Raw genomic sequence first — 16,620 nt, forward strand, 5'->3', positions numbered from 1 at the left:
ACAATAAAAGCTTGCTTTTGCTTTATCACAGTGAAGGAGAAGTTCAGTTCAGGGGAAGAAAAGCAGAGCATCTTCTGCTCGCTGATTCTGTCTGCTTGCTGTTTGCAGACAGAGAGAGAGAGAGAGAGAGAGAGAGAGAGAGAGAGAAAGAGACAGACAGAGACAGACAGACAGACAGAGAGAGAGAGAGAGAGGGAGAAAACCACATCATGTGTTGTGAATGTGTTGTGGACAAGACATGCTGCCGCTTGTTTTCTCTGTCTGAAAAGAACGTGAGATGAAACCTTGAACTGTTTTGGCTCATCCCTGTCACTCAATCTCTGCCTTGCACTGGATTTCATGTTCGCATGCATGCACGCACGCACGCGTGCGCACACACACACACACACACACACACACTTTGTAGATCTGGGCACATACATATCAATTTGGGGGAGACTTGACTTGAAAAAGTTTTGAGAAGCGATGATCCAGTAGGTTTCAACACTTTTCATATAATGATATCATCAATATTTGAGCCAAGGAACACCATTTGATGACATTTAGCCTCAGGCCCAAAACTAAAGAATACTTTGTATTCTCTCACTGTCTCACATTGTGTAAACTTCTTGTAAATTAAATAATGCAGATGTTTAACAATAATTTAACTCTTGAGAGCGTAAAATGTACTGGTCCATTTGGCTTCATTTTACAATCTCAAGAGTTAAACATCTAATAAGGGTCCATTTGGTGACCAACTCTCCACCATTTAGCTGGGGACCACCTGCTGGAACCCCCTCAAGGACCACTGGATGAAATGCCCTGGTCAAATTGTTTAATTTGAACCCTCATTACCCCCCTGTCCCCCCTCTCCGTCCCTCCTGCAGAGGAAGTCTCTCAGAGACCAGTGGTTGATGGAGGGTCCTCCTTTGTCCCCGACCTCCTCGGAAGGCAGCCAGGGTCCCCGCTCCCCTCTCTGGGGTTCCCACGCCCAGGACATCGAGAAGAATATTGACAAGTACGTGTGTGTGTGTGCGTGTGTGTGTGTGTGTGTGCAAGGGAGAGAGAGATTGTGAAAGAATTGTCACATTTGTGCTGAGTTTGGGTTGATAAAGTTCAGTTCAGTTTACTTGTTGGTATTTATTTGCATAATCCCATTTACAGTTATTTGTTTTGTGATTACCCATGTCATTTTCTGTATGCGCTCCGGCGGTGTCTGAAATGTGTTGTTGTTGAGAATGTGATGGTATAAGGAATGAGGGAGAATGGAGCTGCACTGAAATGACCTCCGGTAGGACTAAAATGAACTGAGCTGTCAGTGTGTTCATAGGCCTGTCACAATTACTGCATCATAATTGCCTGATGTGTAATTATGTTTTTGCATTAATCACCATAATCATTTCTACGGTGAAAAATGTCCATATATAGATCTACAAGCCCACAGCGCTATTTCCAGTTTTATTAAATATGTCAGTCATGTCTTTGTAGTTTGTATCCATCTTCAACGCGTCATACCAAAGCATACACGGGTTGTGCAAGGACGAGCTGTGATTGGCCAGTCGCTGCGATTGACAGCCTAACCTTAACCTCAGTAAAACTAAACCTAACCTCAGTAAACTTAACTTGCCAAGGGGTGTGGTTATAAGCACAACCCGTGTTGGATTTAGTATGTCGCTTATCCGTAGTCGGGTCATGGGGGCAACGGCTCCACCAGAGAGCTCAGACAGACAGACAGACAGACAGACATGGCAGTGGGCAGTGTGCTCAGGTCCCTCGGCAGCAGACAGACAGGCAGACAGACAGACAGACATGGCAGTGGGCAGTGTGCTCAGGTCCCTCAGCATCATCCACCTGTCCTAGAAGAACAAGAAGCAGGCTTTTTATAGAAGCAGGACAGGGACACAACTCTCCTCACATGTACTGTAGTGCAGCCTCTGTACAGCAGTGCGTAAACCAAATGGACCGCAATGTACGTAAGGTTCCATTTGGTTTCATTTTGCGCTCTCAAGAGTTAAATAATTGTTAAACATGTACTTAATTGACAAGACGTCTACACAGTTGGCGCCTGTTTTCTCTAGTGTGGTACCACATCAATACAGCATGGAATTGTGGACAAAATCCTACAACATATTCTTTAGTCTTGGGTCTGAGAGGCTAAATGTCATCAGATGGTGGTCCATGGCTCAAATGCTGAATGTCTACACATTACAATTAGTGAATGTAGAAAAATGGTCTTTCCTGTTATCTCTCCTAATGGTACAACATCAATACAGCATGGAATTGTGGACAAAATCTTGCATTTTGGGTCAGAGAGACTAAATGGTAGTCCGTGGCTCAATTGCCGAAAAAAGAATAGGCCTTGACATGAAAAGGGTTGAAAACCCCTGTCTTATTGGAACAAGCACACTGTACCACTCAGGCCCGGCCTGCACTATACAGTATACTTTGTTGCACGGCGAATAGTGAAAATAGCCAACCTGCAATCACGAGTCATTGTGAGTGCTCTTTCATGGTATATATTTTTAGAAAAGTCTGGAAATGTAGACATTTGGGCATTTTTTTTTAATTGAAAAACAAAATAATGTCAAATAGACTTCCCACATGTGCTCTAAACAGTATAGATACATGACTGTGTGTGTGTGTGTGTGTGTGTGTGTGTGTGTGTGTGTGTGTGTGTGTGTGTGTGCGCGTGTGTGCGCGTGTGCGTGCCAGGTTGCAGACAGAGACTCAACGGTTGGCGGAGGAGGAGGAGCAGTTGAAAGAGCAGATGGAGGACGGCCAAACGGTGAGGAACACACACACAATGCATACACACACACACACACACACACACACACACACACACACAATGCACACACACACACACACACACACACACACACACACACACACACACACAATGCACACACACCCTGCACAATGGACACAAGGGGGTTGGAATACATGTTGAACAAGCTTGCCCTATCATCTAGCATCAAGCAACAATCTTCCCACAAGTTCTGTTGGTGAGTTCCTCTCCATGAATAATGAATGGGATTGATTCCCATCTAAAAGTAGCTTTGATGTCGCACCTCCCGTTCAAACGACGGAGCTTCATGAACGCGGCGCGGTGTCCCGAACACCCCTTGTGTAAACAGTTCAGCACTTCAACAATTTTAATGTTTTTTTTTTTTACCTCCAGGCAAGCATCAGACTGTTTACCTCACTCCAATGAAGGTCTTTATTGTATAACTAAAGAACTCTCCCCCACATTTGGGAGAAGGTGCCATGGGGGGGTTGTTCACTTCCTCAGCTTTGACTTTAACTTAAAATGAGCTTCTGTCAAAAACAGACTATGGCAACTTGTGTGTGGTTGTTACAGACTGAGACAATTATTTATAAATGCATAAATGCAAGTGTGTCTTTCTGTGTGTGTACTGTTGTAATCCATGTAACTCGGGTACCGTTCGCCCCACCGACTTCAAATTTGACCCACGCGTTCCACACCACCACAGAGAGTGCAGTGCTTGGTGTCGAGTCGGTCGAACCCACGGTTGGCCAGAACCGCCCCAAAAACCCCTCTGCCCGGGCTCTGGACAGGGCCCCTGTCCAGAGCCCATATGGAGCTGGCCTGTTCTGAAGACATGACTCCACATAGACTCCATATTTGGGCATGCCTGACAAAGAACTCCATATATGGGCATAAAAGGGACACAGACATAATATCTGGGTGGGGCATGCATTTCCAACTTGCATCCTTCCAAGTAGGCCATTGCTCAACTGGCACCGCTGTGGAGGCTCCAACGGGCACCGCTCTAGTTTCACTGGTTCCCAAAAGAAATGTATGGGTCCCTTTTATTTATTTATTTATTTATTTTTTCCACGTATAACAAGTTACAGACATCAACTCAGAAGTGGTTCCACATCTGAAAACAAACTTCATAGTATATAGAAACACTGTAGAAAGTTTCATGCTTTAGTCATGAAATGCACAATACCTTCCATATGATGAGCTTAACTGCCGCACTATAATAATTAGACTGGATGATTTAGATCGCGAGTTATTAAAGGTAGAGTCAGTGATTTCACTTAATTCAAATATCACTTATTTTTTGTTTTGTTGTGATAATCCTCTCTACTATAGAGTGTGCTGACCATATAAGGAGTTCCTCCCTGTCCCCAGTTAACCCCTGGGGGTCAAAAAACCTTAGGTTTTGTTTTTGTTCTCTATCCTGATTGGATAGATTGGAAGCTTGTGTCCCAAGGCAAAAACGAAACCTAAGGGTTTTTGACTGAAATCACTGACACCCCCTTTAATGTTTTAAGATTTTCGTTGTCGTCAGCTAAACAGGGGAGGAACATTTTCGATGACTTCTCACTGTTGCGCAACATCGAGGATTGCACAACAGGCACTTCCAGGCTGTGGAGCGATGCGATCCGTTTTCATATAAAAAGACTTCGTGTTTTGGATCAAACTTGGTCTTGGGCGTCGGGCGTTACTAATAGAAAGGACAAAGAACTTCGCCCTGGATGATGGGGGTGTTAATCAATAAATGAACCTCTTGACCTGTGAGCAGCGGATCACACCATATGTCAGACATCGAGTTAAAGATCTACTGTAGTCACCGGGCAGAAACCTTGTATCTCAATCTGTTCAAGTTTTTACTGAGCATTTTTTTTCACTAGTGAATGCCCTACTTTGTAGAGCGTAACGTAATAATAAAACTTTTCACCTTTCATGACATGCTTTACAGAGCAATGGAGAAAAGAAACGCAAGGCATAAAACAACATTAACCCATTCTGAACAGGAAATGTGAAAAATAGAAGCAGCAGCACTCGGCCGCAACTACGAGCTTGTAGACCTGCTATTTTTTGAAAATTTGTGAAAATGGGGCACAAATCAATATTTGAATATATTCTTTCAGAGCGAAAGTTTTTAACTCAAATCTTTGCTTCTGGGGGTCCGCCTGGAACAACATATTTTCAGATGGGGGTCGGTGGCCAATTTGGGGGGTCCAAGCTCGCAACAGGTCAGCAGAAAGCTGCTTCACCGTGTTTTGTCAGTTGCCATTTTTTAGGCACAGTTAGTCGATATCCAAGCACACAACAGGTCACCAGTTTAGACATTTTGAAAGAGAAAGTGTTTTTTCTTTGTTTTATAAATAATATTGAGTGACATCATCAAGACATTTTTTAATATATATATTTTTATTTTCATTATTGTGAGAACAATGGCTTCCATTTTTGCATTGCAACTTTTCAGGAATGCCTACCGCTTCTATTAGCTTGGATTCCCCATCGATGGTGGTTTTTTAATTTTATCTCAAATATACACTGTAGTGACTGTACTGTACAATTCTCAACTCTGAGAGTGTAAAAATGGAACCAAAAGATCCTGTGAGGGTCCAGTTGGTTGTACACTCTCAGAGTTGACCAGTATATGACCCTGCTCCTTTCAAAGAGCAGGGGCTGCCGTGTAGTCCATTCACTCCCCCTTGTGGTCGGGTGAATATGCTTACTAACTAAAAAGGATTACAAGCCAGTAAAGCATAATAATTATCAGCCTCCTTTCCCATGCGTATACAAGATTACAGGCATGTTTGATCTTTCATTAAGGCCTTGATAGGGTTAATCATTTCTAGTACTATATAATCCTGACCAGCGGTCATTTTTAACTACCTCTTGTTAATATAATCCAACCGACACACTTTTACTGTCCGTGCTGTAACCGTAAAAGATAAACATCCCTATATTAACAACCCACAAGGACGTTGATAAATGAAGACATACAACAAGGTTTAAAAAGGTTTTAAATTAAACTAACATTGCTAAAAGCAAAGACCCACACAATCCATTAATCAAAATTAAGTAGAAAAAGAGAGTGGGGAAAAAAGTATATTGTATTGTATATTGTTGGTTGTTTTTATGTCCAGAGGTCCCTGTCCAGGATACGTGTTCTTATCTGGCACAATTTAGATTGAGTTTTATTTAGAATTTGTAAATGTGATGAATTATTTGTGTACTGATATATAGAGTAGTAATATTAATAACATGTATCTATCCACCCTTTATAGGAACCAGTAGAGGAGACACGAGTTACAACTGGTAAGTGTCTCCTTCCTATTTACAATATTAAGAAATATAAAGTTAACATGACCTGCTATGTGAGAACACTCATAACATTGTGTAACCTCTCTACACAGACCTACTGCTCTTTACCACATGTTAGCTACAGCTGTTCTTTTAATGCAGCTTTTTAGTTCATTACCATTGTGTTTTAATTAGAACTAATTATCATCTCCTAATAATTAACACGTAATATAGCAACCTTTAATTTCACAGAAGCAGTCCAGGAGGCTGTTGTTCAAAACGGACAAGAGGAAACCACTGGATCAGGTGGGGAACGTGCACACACACATGCACACACACACACACACACACACACACACACACACACACACACACACACACACACACACGCACACACAGGGATCGGGTACTTCATCGCGTACCGTACCCACCCACACATCATGATGTAATGCTCTTGGTAGTAATACTACAGAGGTATAATTCCGTAAGATCGGGTATTCATTAAGTGAAGACTTGAATCTGTCCTGAGGATTAATAAATGACATCCTCTCTCTCTCTCTAAGCTTCCTCTCTAAGCCTTAAACATCCCGGTGGAGATTTAAGGGCGTTACATCACAGTCAGATCCTGTGTTGATTTAAATGTAGCACTCTGAACTTGATGGGAAAGTATTGCTCCCCTGCGATGGTGTTGGCACAACGTATTTTTCTGTCTAAACCCATTTCTCATTCTTCACTGTAGATAATCTCTTGCTAACCACATGGACCCCAGTGTCCCCCATTCTGGACACGTCATATAGGCCAACATTTGATGCAAAATAGGCGAACATTTTCAGAAAATAGCAGGTCTACAAGCTCACATGGCAGGTCGGATGCAGTGTAGATTTGGTGTAGTGCAGTGGTTTTCAACCAGCGGTCCGGGGACCACCAGTGGTCCCTGAGGGGATTCCAGGTGGTCCCCAGCTAAATGATGGAGAGTTGGTAACCTTATTAAATCTTTAACTCTAGAGTCTCAAGAGTTAAATTGTTGTTTAAACATTTGCATTGCTTCATTGAGAAGAAGTCTGCACAATTATGTGAGAATGTAGAAGAATTGATCAACGTCTGCCTGTTGTCTCTCCTATGGTACCAACATCAATTCAGCATGGAATTGTGGACAAAATCTTATCCAACGACAAAACAATATTCTAAGTTTGTGTAAATGTCATCAAATGGTGGTCCGTGGCTCGAATGCCGAATAAATAATGAAAGGTTGAAAAGCACTGGTGTAGTGGGGTAAAAAATCATCGATTCAGCAATGCATCATGATTCAGCCGTGCTGCAATGCAATGCCTCAATTTGACATAATCGATGATCGAAGCCTAACTATAATTATATATAATATATATATATAATGGTAATATTGTATATAATATTATATCTAGATATATCTATAAATGCACCAAGTCTCTGTCTGTCTGTCTGTCTGTACGTCTGTCCATGTGTAATCCACATAACTCGAGAACCGTTCGCCCCGACTTCAAATTCGTTACACGCGTTCCACACCACCCAGGGGTGCCCTGTGTCGAGTCGGTCAGACCCACCCACGGTTGTCCAGAACCACCCCAAAAATAAAGGCACTGCCGCACATTTGTAGAGGCTCTAGTATAATATAATTCTCAATGAAATATGTTCACTGTATCTTGACTCCTTGTATTGACTGATTGCCATGTTGTGCAGTAATATAGAAAAGTGTGCTGCATCGCGATGCATCGTAGAATCAAACCGTTAACTGGTGAATCGTAGTGGAATTGAATGGTGAGGGCAGTGCCAATGCACACCTCTAGTAGAAAGGTATAGGGCGCCACAGACGGAGCCCTGGGGCGCCCCCAGGTCCACGACACGTCTAGGGTTTAAGTGGTTAAACTTGATCTGGTCACCCACCCCACTGACATGATCCACTGATGCCAGGATTGTCTAAACCCCTGAAGGGAAGATCCTGGTCTGTATGCTCCGTGCACGCTGCACTCTTTTACATTTGCATAAGAAAGGGGGAGAAAAGCACTGGTGTGCCTCTGCTGCATCACATAGAGTTCACTTCATGCATAGATTGTGTATTCTCTGGTGAATATTTCAATATGTTAATTATGTGGATGTTAGCGTGCACATCTAATGCGGATAAAGTAAAGTGTGTGTGTGTGTGTGTGTGTGTGTGTGTGTGTGTGTGTGTGTGTGTGTGTGTGTGTGTGTGTGTGTGTGTGTGTGTGTGTGTGTGTGTGTGTGTGTGTGTGTGTGTGTGTGTGTGTGTGTGTGTGTGTGTGTGTGTGTGTGTGTGTGTGTGTGTGTGTGTGTGTGTGTGTGTGTGTGTGTGTGTGTGTGTGTGTGTGTGTGTGTGTGTGTGTGTGTGTGTGTGTGTGTGTGTGTGTGTGTGTGTGTGTGTGTGTGTGCGAGCGAGACGGTATTTCGGAGGGCAGAAGAATGGGCCAGTGGGGACGATCTTTGTTTAAGTGGCCTTGGGAATAGTCTTTGTAGTTCTTTTGTTCATACAAAATAAAATATATAACGCTCTGTGGAGAAGCTCTGCGGAAGGCCCACACTGCGGAATTAAAATCCCCTTTCCTACTGGTGGAATAAGTGCTCTCGCATGTTTTACTTAAGTAAAAGTATCAATACTGCAATCTAGAAATGCTCCCTTCCGGAATTCAAAATGTACTTATAAAAGTATTGGCGTCAAAATGTACTTAAAGTACCAAAAGTAGAAGCTCACAACGCATTGCTTTGAGAGCTTGTAGATCGGCTATTTTTGGCAAACGTCTCGCCCAGAATAGGGATGTTGGGTTTTCAAGTGGTAAACAAAAGTCCCATTTTGATTATCGCGACAATATCGTTAATCGCAATTATTTTTTGTGCCACAATAATGGTAACGTGTACTTTTAATATCGTCCATACCGACCCTGGATATCGTTACTGTCGGGCAGAAACCTCTTATGTCCATATTCAAACTTTTTGTGTTTTTACATAGATGATCATACTACACACGATGTGTTTTGAGTCGATTTTGAATTGAAATTAAAATCCTGAAAAGTAACAGTTTTGGACATAGTGAGGTTTCCGCACGACAGAGACGATATCCAATCCAGCAGAAAGTCCTTCATTCTCTGTCATCTTAACACTTTACCTTCTTGACATTTTCTTTCCCTTTGCTTGCGCTGTCCTTTATAGCTGGGCTTTCTTCTTCATGGTAAGATTAAAACCATTAATATAACACATGCTTGAGAGGGGGGTTACTCTGCACCTGCTGTAGTGGCTACCTCACTGCTAGCTTCCTAGAAACTCCCATCTGCTGAAAAAGAAAATGTCTGCAATACGGTACTTGCGGTTGGTACTACTATGGTACTTGTCGTTTAAAATAAATGTGTAAGCTGCTATGTCTGATTTTGGAACACTTATGTACCATCATAGAACTGATGGTACATACGTTAATTAATTCTAATTCTAATACTAATTAATTCTGCCGTCCGTCTCCGGGTCTGAAATCAATTAATTAATTGATTTCAATCAATTTATTATCAATAATAAAATACGTCACGCTCCGTCAGGACAACAAGCGTTGGACGTGTTTTGTGACAGGTACATTTCCACCTTCACTTGATTCTTCATAAGCCATATGAGTAAATTCACGGGGTGATTTGTTCATTTTTCTTTATGAGGGGATTACCAAAAAAAAACACGAACCAGGGTAATAGCACCATCTAGCGGCCATGACGTTAGGGCTTCAGTGGTCTATTCTCTGTTGATACAGGGATCAGTTCTTGGCTTGGCAGCATTAACAATGGGTTCTGTAACCTGTCAACACTTTCTTCACTGCATTAGACTATTATTAAATCATTACCGTATTACCAAAGCTACAAACTGCATTCCAGGCATGCATACGCGTCTTCTTGCCATTTTGAGTCAGAGATATATCACCTTGCATGATTCACTGAAATCCAAGACGCTATACTCAAAGCCAAAGAGTAATGGATGCATCGATTAAAGTTCTCAGTCGCCACGACTGATTTCACTCATTTGAATTCCATAGAAGCCAGCATGTGTTCTACTGTGGAAGCATGTTGCACAGCGAAAATAGCTGATCTACATCTGATCTTGAACTTGATCAGCTTGTAGATCTGCTATTTTAGAATAATCGTGAAAATGGGTGCAAATCTTTGAATATACATTATTTCACAGCAAATGTTTTTAACTCATATATTTGGAATATATATGTTCCAATAATGGAACAACATATTTTCAGATGGGGGTCGGCGGCCAATTACATAAAAAAAATTGGGGTCCTTGACATGAAATAGTTTGAGAACCACAATACTTTGAGAACCATAGAAAACACAGGTTTTTCAGAAAACTCGTGATTTAGAAGACATTTTAGTAGAATCTGGTCTCAGGGCTACAATGCTACATGCGTTAAAATGTGGCTTTAATCCATGTGGATGCCTATTGCCTACTCTAAGTCAAAGTGATGCACGTTGTCTGCTCAGAGCTAAAGCACAAAGACGATCTCCAGGGTGGTGGATTGTCCTCTGGGTAGAATAGAAAGCTGCCGGCTACTACACACTGCTGTCATTATCACATGATCAAACAGAATGATGTCTGCTGCTTTGAGTAGGGATTTAGGACCGTGGTTCCCTACGTTTTTTATCTCAAGGACCCCCAAATTGACACTAATTAGCCCGCGGACCCCCGTTTGAAATGATATGCCAGAGACACCCCATAAGAGATTATTTAGCAGTGGTTCTCTACCCGTTTAATTTCAAGGACCCCCTATTTGACATGCATTAGTCTACGGACCCCCATTTAATGGCATTTCTATCTCTGGGACCCCCAATTTATAATTGTAAAATCCATGTTCATTTAACTCAGAGTGTACAAATGGAACCAAATAAACCCATTTGGTTCCAAACTATCATTTAGCTGGGGACCCCCTGGAACTCCCTCAAGGACCGCTGGGGGTCCCTGGACGCCACTTTGGGAACCACTGGTTTAGGAGAAAGGGATGCGCTGGTAGTGGAGCAGCTGGACGCAGCTGGAGCCATGGCTGAAAAATAGAGGGTGAAATTGAGGTTACAGGAATTATTAGAGCATGGCGAGCATGTTTTTGTGATGATGCGTAACAATAGGGTGGTTGCACGAGGTTGTGCATTCACTGCCAATCATTTAGTGGAAGAAAGTCTACAGTATGATGTCATAATGACTTACTTCTGGTAAAGCTTGTATGCTCTTGGGAGGAACGACATATTTTCGTATGACTCACAGCAGGTTGTGTGAGTGTCCTCCTATTCCTTTGTAGACAGGCTCTGGTCTGGATCAATTGGACCGGTCCCTTCACTCAGTCCTCTATCGCAGTGCTTCTCAAACATCTTCATGTCAAGGACCCCCCAAATTGATGTGTGTATTTGCGCACGGAACCCAATCTTGAAATAGATCTGTGCCAGGTACCCCTACCGCCTAAGAGAAGATTTGTAAAAAATGTTTTGAAAATGGCTGTTCTACAAACTCACTACGTGTCCCATCGCAACAACATGTTGTGAGCTTGTAGATTGATTATTTTTCAAATAGCCTGAAAAATAAAATGAGGCTTAAGCGATTAAACCGTTCCTGATTTTCCTGGGGACCCTTTGGAACCCCCTCGGTGACCCATGGGGGTCCTCTGACCACAATTTATTTATAAAGCTCTCAATGGTCTTGCACCTTCCTACCTCTTTGACTGCCTGCCTAGATATGTCCCAAACCGCCCCCTCAGGTCCCCCGCGGCTGACCTGCTCGATGTGCCTCAAAGAATGGCAACTAAAAAACACGGTAAAGCAGCTTTCTGCTTCTACGGGCAGACGGCTTGTTATAACTTAGACACTTAGACAGGCAGCCTCTGTAGACATTTTTAAAGCACCGCTCAATACATTCTATATTATTATAGTTATTCGTTTTGTTTGTTAGTTTTGTGTTCTATGATATCATTCTAAAATTACTTTTACTTATTTATGTTATTTAATGTTTTAGTTTAATCTTTTTTTGCTCTGTAAAGCACTTTGCGCTACATTCGTGTCATGAAAGGTCCTAGATAAATAAAGTTTAGTATTATTATTATTATTATTGAAAACTTTTGTTGTACACACACAGACACAGCTGAGGATGAAACGAAGGACCTTTCCCCGCTCTCAGACGGACCTGCCGCTGTGATCACCAATGGCGGAGGAGGAGGAGGAGAAGAGGAGGAGGAGGAGGAGGAGGCCAATCACGTCGCCTCGGCAGAGAGCCAGCTGCCGCCCACCACCAACGGGCTGACCGCGGCGTCCCCCCCGGGGGAGGGCACCGTTACCATGACGTTCCTGGGTTACTCGGAGGCGGAGTCCGACCGGGCAGACATCGGGGCGGACAAGGAGGAGGAGGAAGGCACACTGGTGATGCGAGCGGAGAGAGTCATCATCACAGACGAAGGGGATGAGGTTACCAATGATGTCACCTCCCAGGGGGAGCATGGTGAAGAGGAGGGGGGCGTAGGGGAGGTGGTGGTGGCCGCCCCCCCGCAGCTCCAGACCTCACAACCCACCGAGGAAGGAGGTGGAGAGGAGGAGAAGGCTGCGGAAGAGCCAGCAGCGGAGGAGGCTACGGAAGCAGTTCCACAGGCATCTTCTTCCACTGAACAGGAGGCTACGGAAGCAGTTCCACAGGCTTCTTCTTCCACTGAACAGGAGGTGGAAGCAGTTCCACAGGCATCTTCTTCCACTGAACAGGAGGTGGAAGCAGTTCCACAGGCATCTTCTTCCACTGAACCGGAGGCGGAAGCTGTTCCACAGCCGGCTGCCTCTTCCTCTTCCACGGAACCGGAGATCGCCACAGAGGTAACCTCGTCGCCGCCACTGCTGTCCACCGCTGAGATCGCCACCGCACCGACGACGGCGGCGGACAACGGAGAGATGGGGGACGGCGTGGAGACGCAAGAGGAGGCCGCCGCCGCGGCAGAGATTACGACAGACGGAGGGGAGAGATCGGAGGAGGCACCCGACTCGTCCGTTTCGCCGCTGCCCTCCTCGGCCGCGGTGGTTGTGGCCACGGTGCCGGTCTATTCCGAGAGCCAGCCTTCCCCCGAGGGAGAGACGGAGCCCACCGAGACCACCGCCCAGACCGGTAAGGCCAGGCACAATATTCATAATCATTTCCATGTTCAAAACATTTTGTACATTTATAAAAAAGCTGAAATAGCTGATCTACAAGCTTACAACACTTCACAAAGTGACGCGTGTCATTTCTTTGTATATTCCAGTTATTTGTCACATCTGCTCTGTGCATTTTTTGATTAACAGGCAAACAGAAATGTATTCTTCATGCATTATGTTAGTCAACTTAGTTTAGTTTTAGTTAGTTTTGACTTTTTTCTCCTCCCAATTAGTTTTAATTTGTTTTTAGAGCGGGTTTGCTGGTTGTTATTAGTTATAAACTTGTGTCCCTGTTCACCTACAGTATGTGACTATGAGCACCAGTATGACTATGAGTACCAGTAGGGGCGCTGTTGGGCCAGAAACAGAGAGAGAGATAGTGCTGCACTGTTGCCTGCTAATGAGAGAGAGAGAGAAAGAGAATGAGAGAGATAGGGGGGGAGAGGGGAGTTGCACCACTCGGTTCACACGGGTGTGATTTTTTTCCATACTTTGGGTTATTTGTCAGGTGCAGGATTAAAAAAGGTCAGAGTAAGTACTGTAGGTCTATTGTGTAATTAAAACGCTACAAAAAACCCCATTTAAAACCCAATTAACTTTCCGTTTTTATTTTTATTTAAGTTAAGTCAAAATTGAGTTATTTCAAAAACTTTCGTTATATAATAACCTTGCAGAGGCCGAAGGAGAGCCCAGTGAGCCCAGCGGTCAGGCCGATGAGTGTGACGTAGCCGTACAGAAGGACCCCACGCCCCAGACGGAGGAGGAGGCCAGCTCCACCACGCCTCACGTCCCCCAGGGACAGTTCCAGGACGTGCCCCTCGTCGACCCCCAGGAGGAGAACCCAAGGACAGACGCAGCAGGGGAGCAGCCAGGGGAGCACGAGCCCCTGCTCTCCCAGACCAAAGCCCCCGAGGAGGTGGTGGTGGTCCGGGCGGAGCTGCCAGCGGCTGCAGCCTACACAGAGACAGCGGTCCCGGCCAGGGCCGACCAGGAGGAGGCTGCTGCTGCTCCCAAAAGCAAGACCTGCCAATGCTGCTCCGTCATGTGATCACAGACCCCCCCCCCCCCCCGCGTGACCCGAGTTGACTCTGTACTTGGACTGTTTTTTTTTTTCTCCCCCCCATCTACACCAAATCTCCCCCCCCCCCCCCCCCCAAAAAAGCTGTGAGCTTGTAGATCGGCATTTTTTTGCCTAATGTTCCCCATGGGATCTGGGATCTGGTTCTTTTCGCTGGTGCTTAACCCCTTTTTTACTATTTTGTAAAAAATACTTCAAATAGCCGATCTACATCGACATGTTGTGAGCTTGTAGATCGGCTATTTGAGCTTTTGAATGTTTTTCAAAATAGTATTTTTTTTTTTTTAAGTTTAGGGATAAGGGCTAAGGCACCGGCAAAAATAGGGCCTCAAATCTCTTCCCCCAAAAGCTGTGAGCTTCTGCATTTTTTCTTTTTTTTTTTCTTTCAAATGTTCCCCACAGGTTATGGGTGCTGGCTGGGGTTCAAGTGGTTAACTCTTTATTCCATCACATCTTTTGGCTGAGCCCAATCTTTCACACCGGTGTCCTTCTGTATCTCTCTTTCTCTCAGTGGCTCCTCTCCCCTCCCATCCCTTTGGTGGTTATTTGTCTCAACTCTTTCTCCTAACTGCCTGGCTCTGATAATAGTCCTAATACTAGCCAACAGACTCGAGCCATCAGTGTTCACTTGCGTGGTGGAGCGCTCCCCGCCCAGGAGAACAGTCAAATCCAGAAGGTTCATTTAACTCTGAGAAGTGGGAGAGTGAGACGATTGAAAGACTCTTTTACGGGTTCCATCCATTTTTTAGAGTTAAATTAACATTACAGATTGTGCTGTGTACGGCTTTAAAATCCACTTTTATTTTTATTTTTACAGTTGGTGTTTGATTTGATTTGCTTTGTTAACAGACTAATTGGGGTTTTCTTTGTTATGCCACTCCAGTGGCCTACAGTATATGAGAACATTACCACCCAACCAGCCGATGCTCGCATATCAAATATATGTACATAGTTACTGAAAAACAGGGACCAAAATATGAAATGAAATGTTCTGTAATTTAGTCTAGTATTCAGTATATAATTGTCTCTAAATATGACTGAGTCTGAATGAACGTGTTTGGACCGAACTGGAATACGTTTTACGGTCCAGACGCGTAGAGAGGATGCTCATACTGCATTGTGTGTTATTTTAGTGATTCCAAGCGCTACATTATTTAATTGATTTGATGTTAAAGAGCAATATGTGTGTGATCCATTCACAGGGTCTAAATGTTTATATTATTTACTCTACATAAAGCTCATGGGAGATATTGTCGACCGACAGGCAGCCCATTTTTATGCAATGGTTTCTCCTCATGTTAACTGACACGGTATCCTGCATTAAGTATGGTTTTGTCTGTGCACGTGCTCATCTTTTAAAAGGGAAATTACTTTTAGAATAGCTAAAACAAATGTATTTTGTATTTTAACAAAGGATGTTTTTAAGAGATGTTCCACTACTCCTCCTGAAATTGCTGTGCGTTTGTGCGTGCGTGTGTGTGTGTGTGTGTGTGTGTGTGTGTGTGTGTGTGTGTGTGTGTGTGTGTGTGTGTGTGTGCGTGTGTGTGTGTGTGTGCGCGCGTGCGTGTGTGTGTGTGTGTGTGTGTGTGTGTGTGTAAAAGTAATGCTGAATGTACTCCGTCATACGATGGTGTCTCACGTAAATAATCGCTGATCTACAACGGGACACGTTGTGAGCTTGTAGATGGGCTATTTTCAGCGCGTGACACCGTCATATGACGGAGTATCAGTCAGGCTTCACTAACTGGAATTGAGAATGTCTGGGTCATTTTTTTGAGCTTGTCCGTTACAAAACCAACTGACATGGTTTAATGATTAAACAAGTTTGTGAAACGATTTGATTTGTTTCGACGCAGTCATTCCGCTCTGTTAAACTTTGGATTTTGGGCTGAAACTACATGATTGCTTCATATTGTTGCTGTGGGGCTGAAACCTTGTATCTCCATATTTCCACTTTATACGTTTTTGTTTTGTTTTTGAAATTTGTTAAGTTTTCTTCAATAGTTTTTCAAAAAGTGATAAAAAAATGATAATCTAATTCTAAACCTAAACCTCATTGAATTATATTGCATGGTGAAACCACTTTCATGTCTCTTTAGCACATGAACGCATGCAAACCAAGAAGATTCTGACGATATAATTTGGACGTTAAGAACAGGTTGATGAATTCCGCCTAGGCTATTCTTATTTATTTTTTCTCTTAACAGACAGTTAAGAGAAGCAGGGCGACAGTGGCTCAGGGGTAGAGTGGCCGGTAGAGCGGCCGGATGGGAGCAACCGCAAGGTTCCCAGTTCGATCCTGGGCTCCC

The 16,620-nt window shown here is 43.7% G+C and overlaps 1 protein-coding gene across 1 annotated transcript in view; it reads left to right on the forward strand.

Moving 5' to 3' along the window:
- Nucleotides 1–16,147, forward strand: part of palm3 (paralemmin 3) — a 52,825-nt gene extending 36,678 nt beyond the window's left edge. Inside the window, exons 4-9 of the mRNA XM_080760550.1 lie at nucleotides 867–997; nucleotides 2,692–2,764; nucleotides 6,034–6,064; nucleotides 6,302–6,355; nucleotides 12,197–13,204; nucleotides 13,908–16,147. Coding sequence (XP_080616676.1) covers nucleotides 867–997; nucleotides 2,692–2,764; nucleotides 6,034–6,064; nucleotides 6,302–6,355; nucleotides 12,197–13,204; nucleotides 13,908–14,281 — 1,671 coding nt within the window. The 3' untranslated portion in view covers nucleotides 14,282–16,147. The remainder of the gene's footprint in view (nucleotides 1–866; nucleotides 998–2,691; nucleotides 2,765–6,033; nucleotides 6,065–6,301; nucleotides 6,356–12,196; nucleotides 13,205–13,907) is intronic.
- The last annotated feature ends 473 nt before the right edge of the window (nucleotides 16,148–16,620 follow it).

Source organism: Protomyctophum bolini (genome assembly GCF_963924005.1).
Source record: "Protomyctophum bolini genome assembly, chromosome: 3".
Taxonomy (NCBI): domain Eukaryota; kingdom Metazoa; phylum Chordata; class Actinopteri; order Myctophiformes; family Myctophidae; genus Protomyctophum; species Protomyctophum bolini.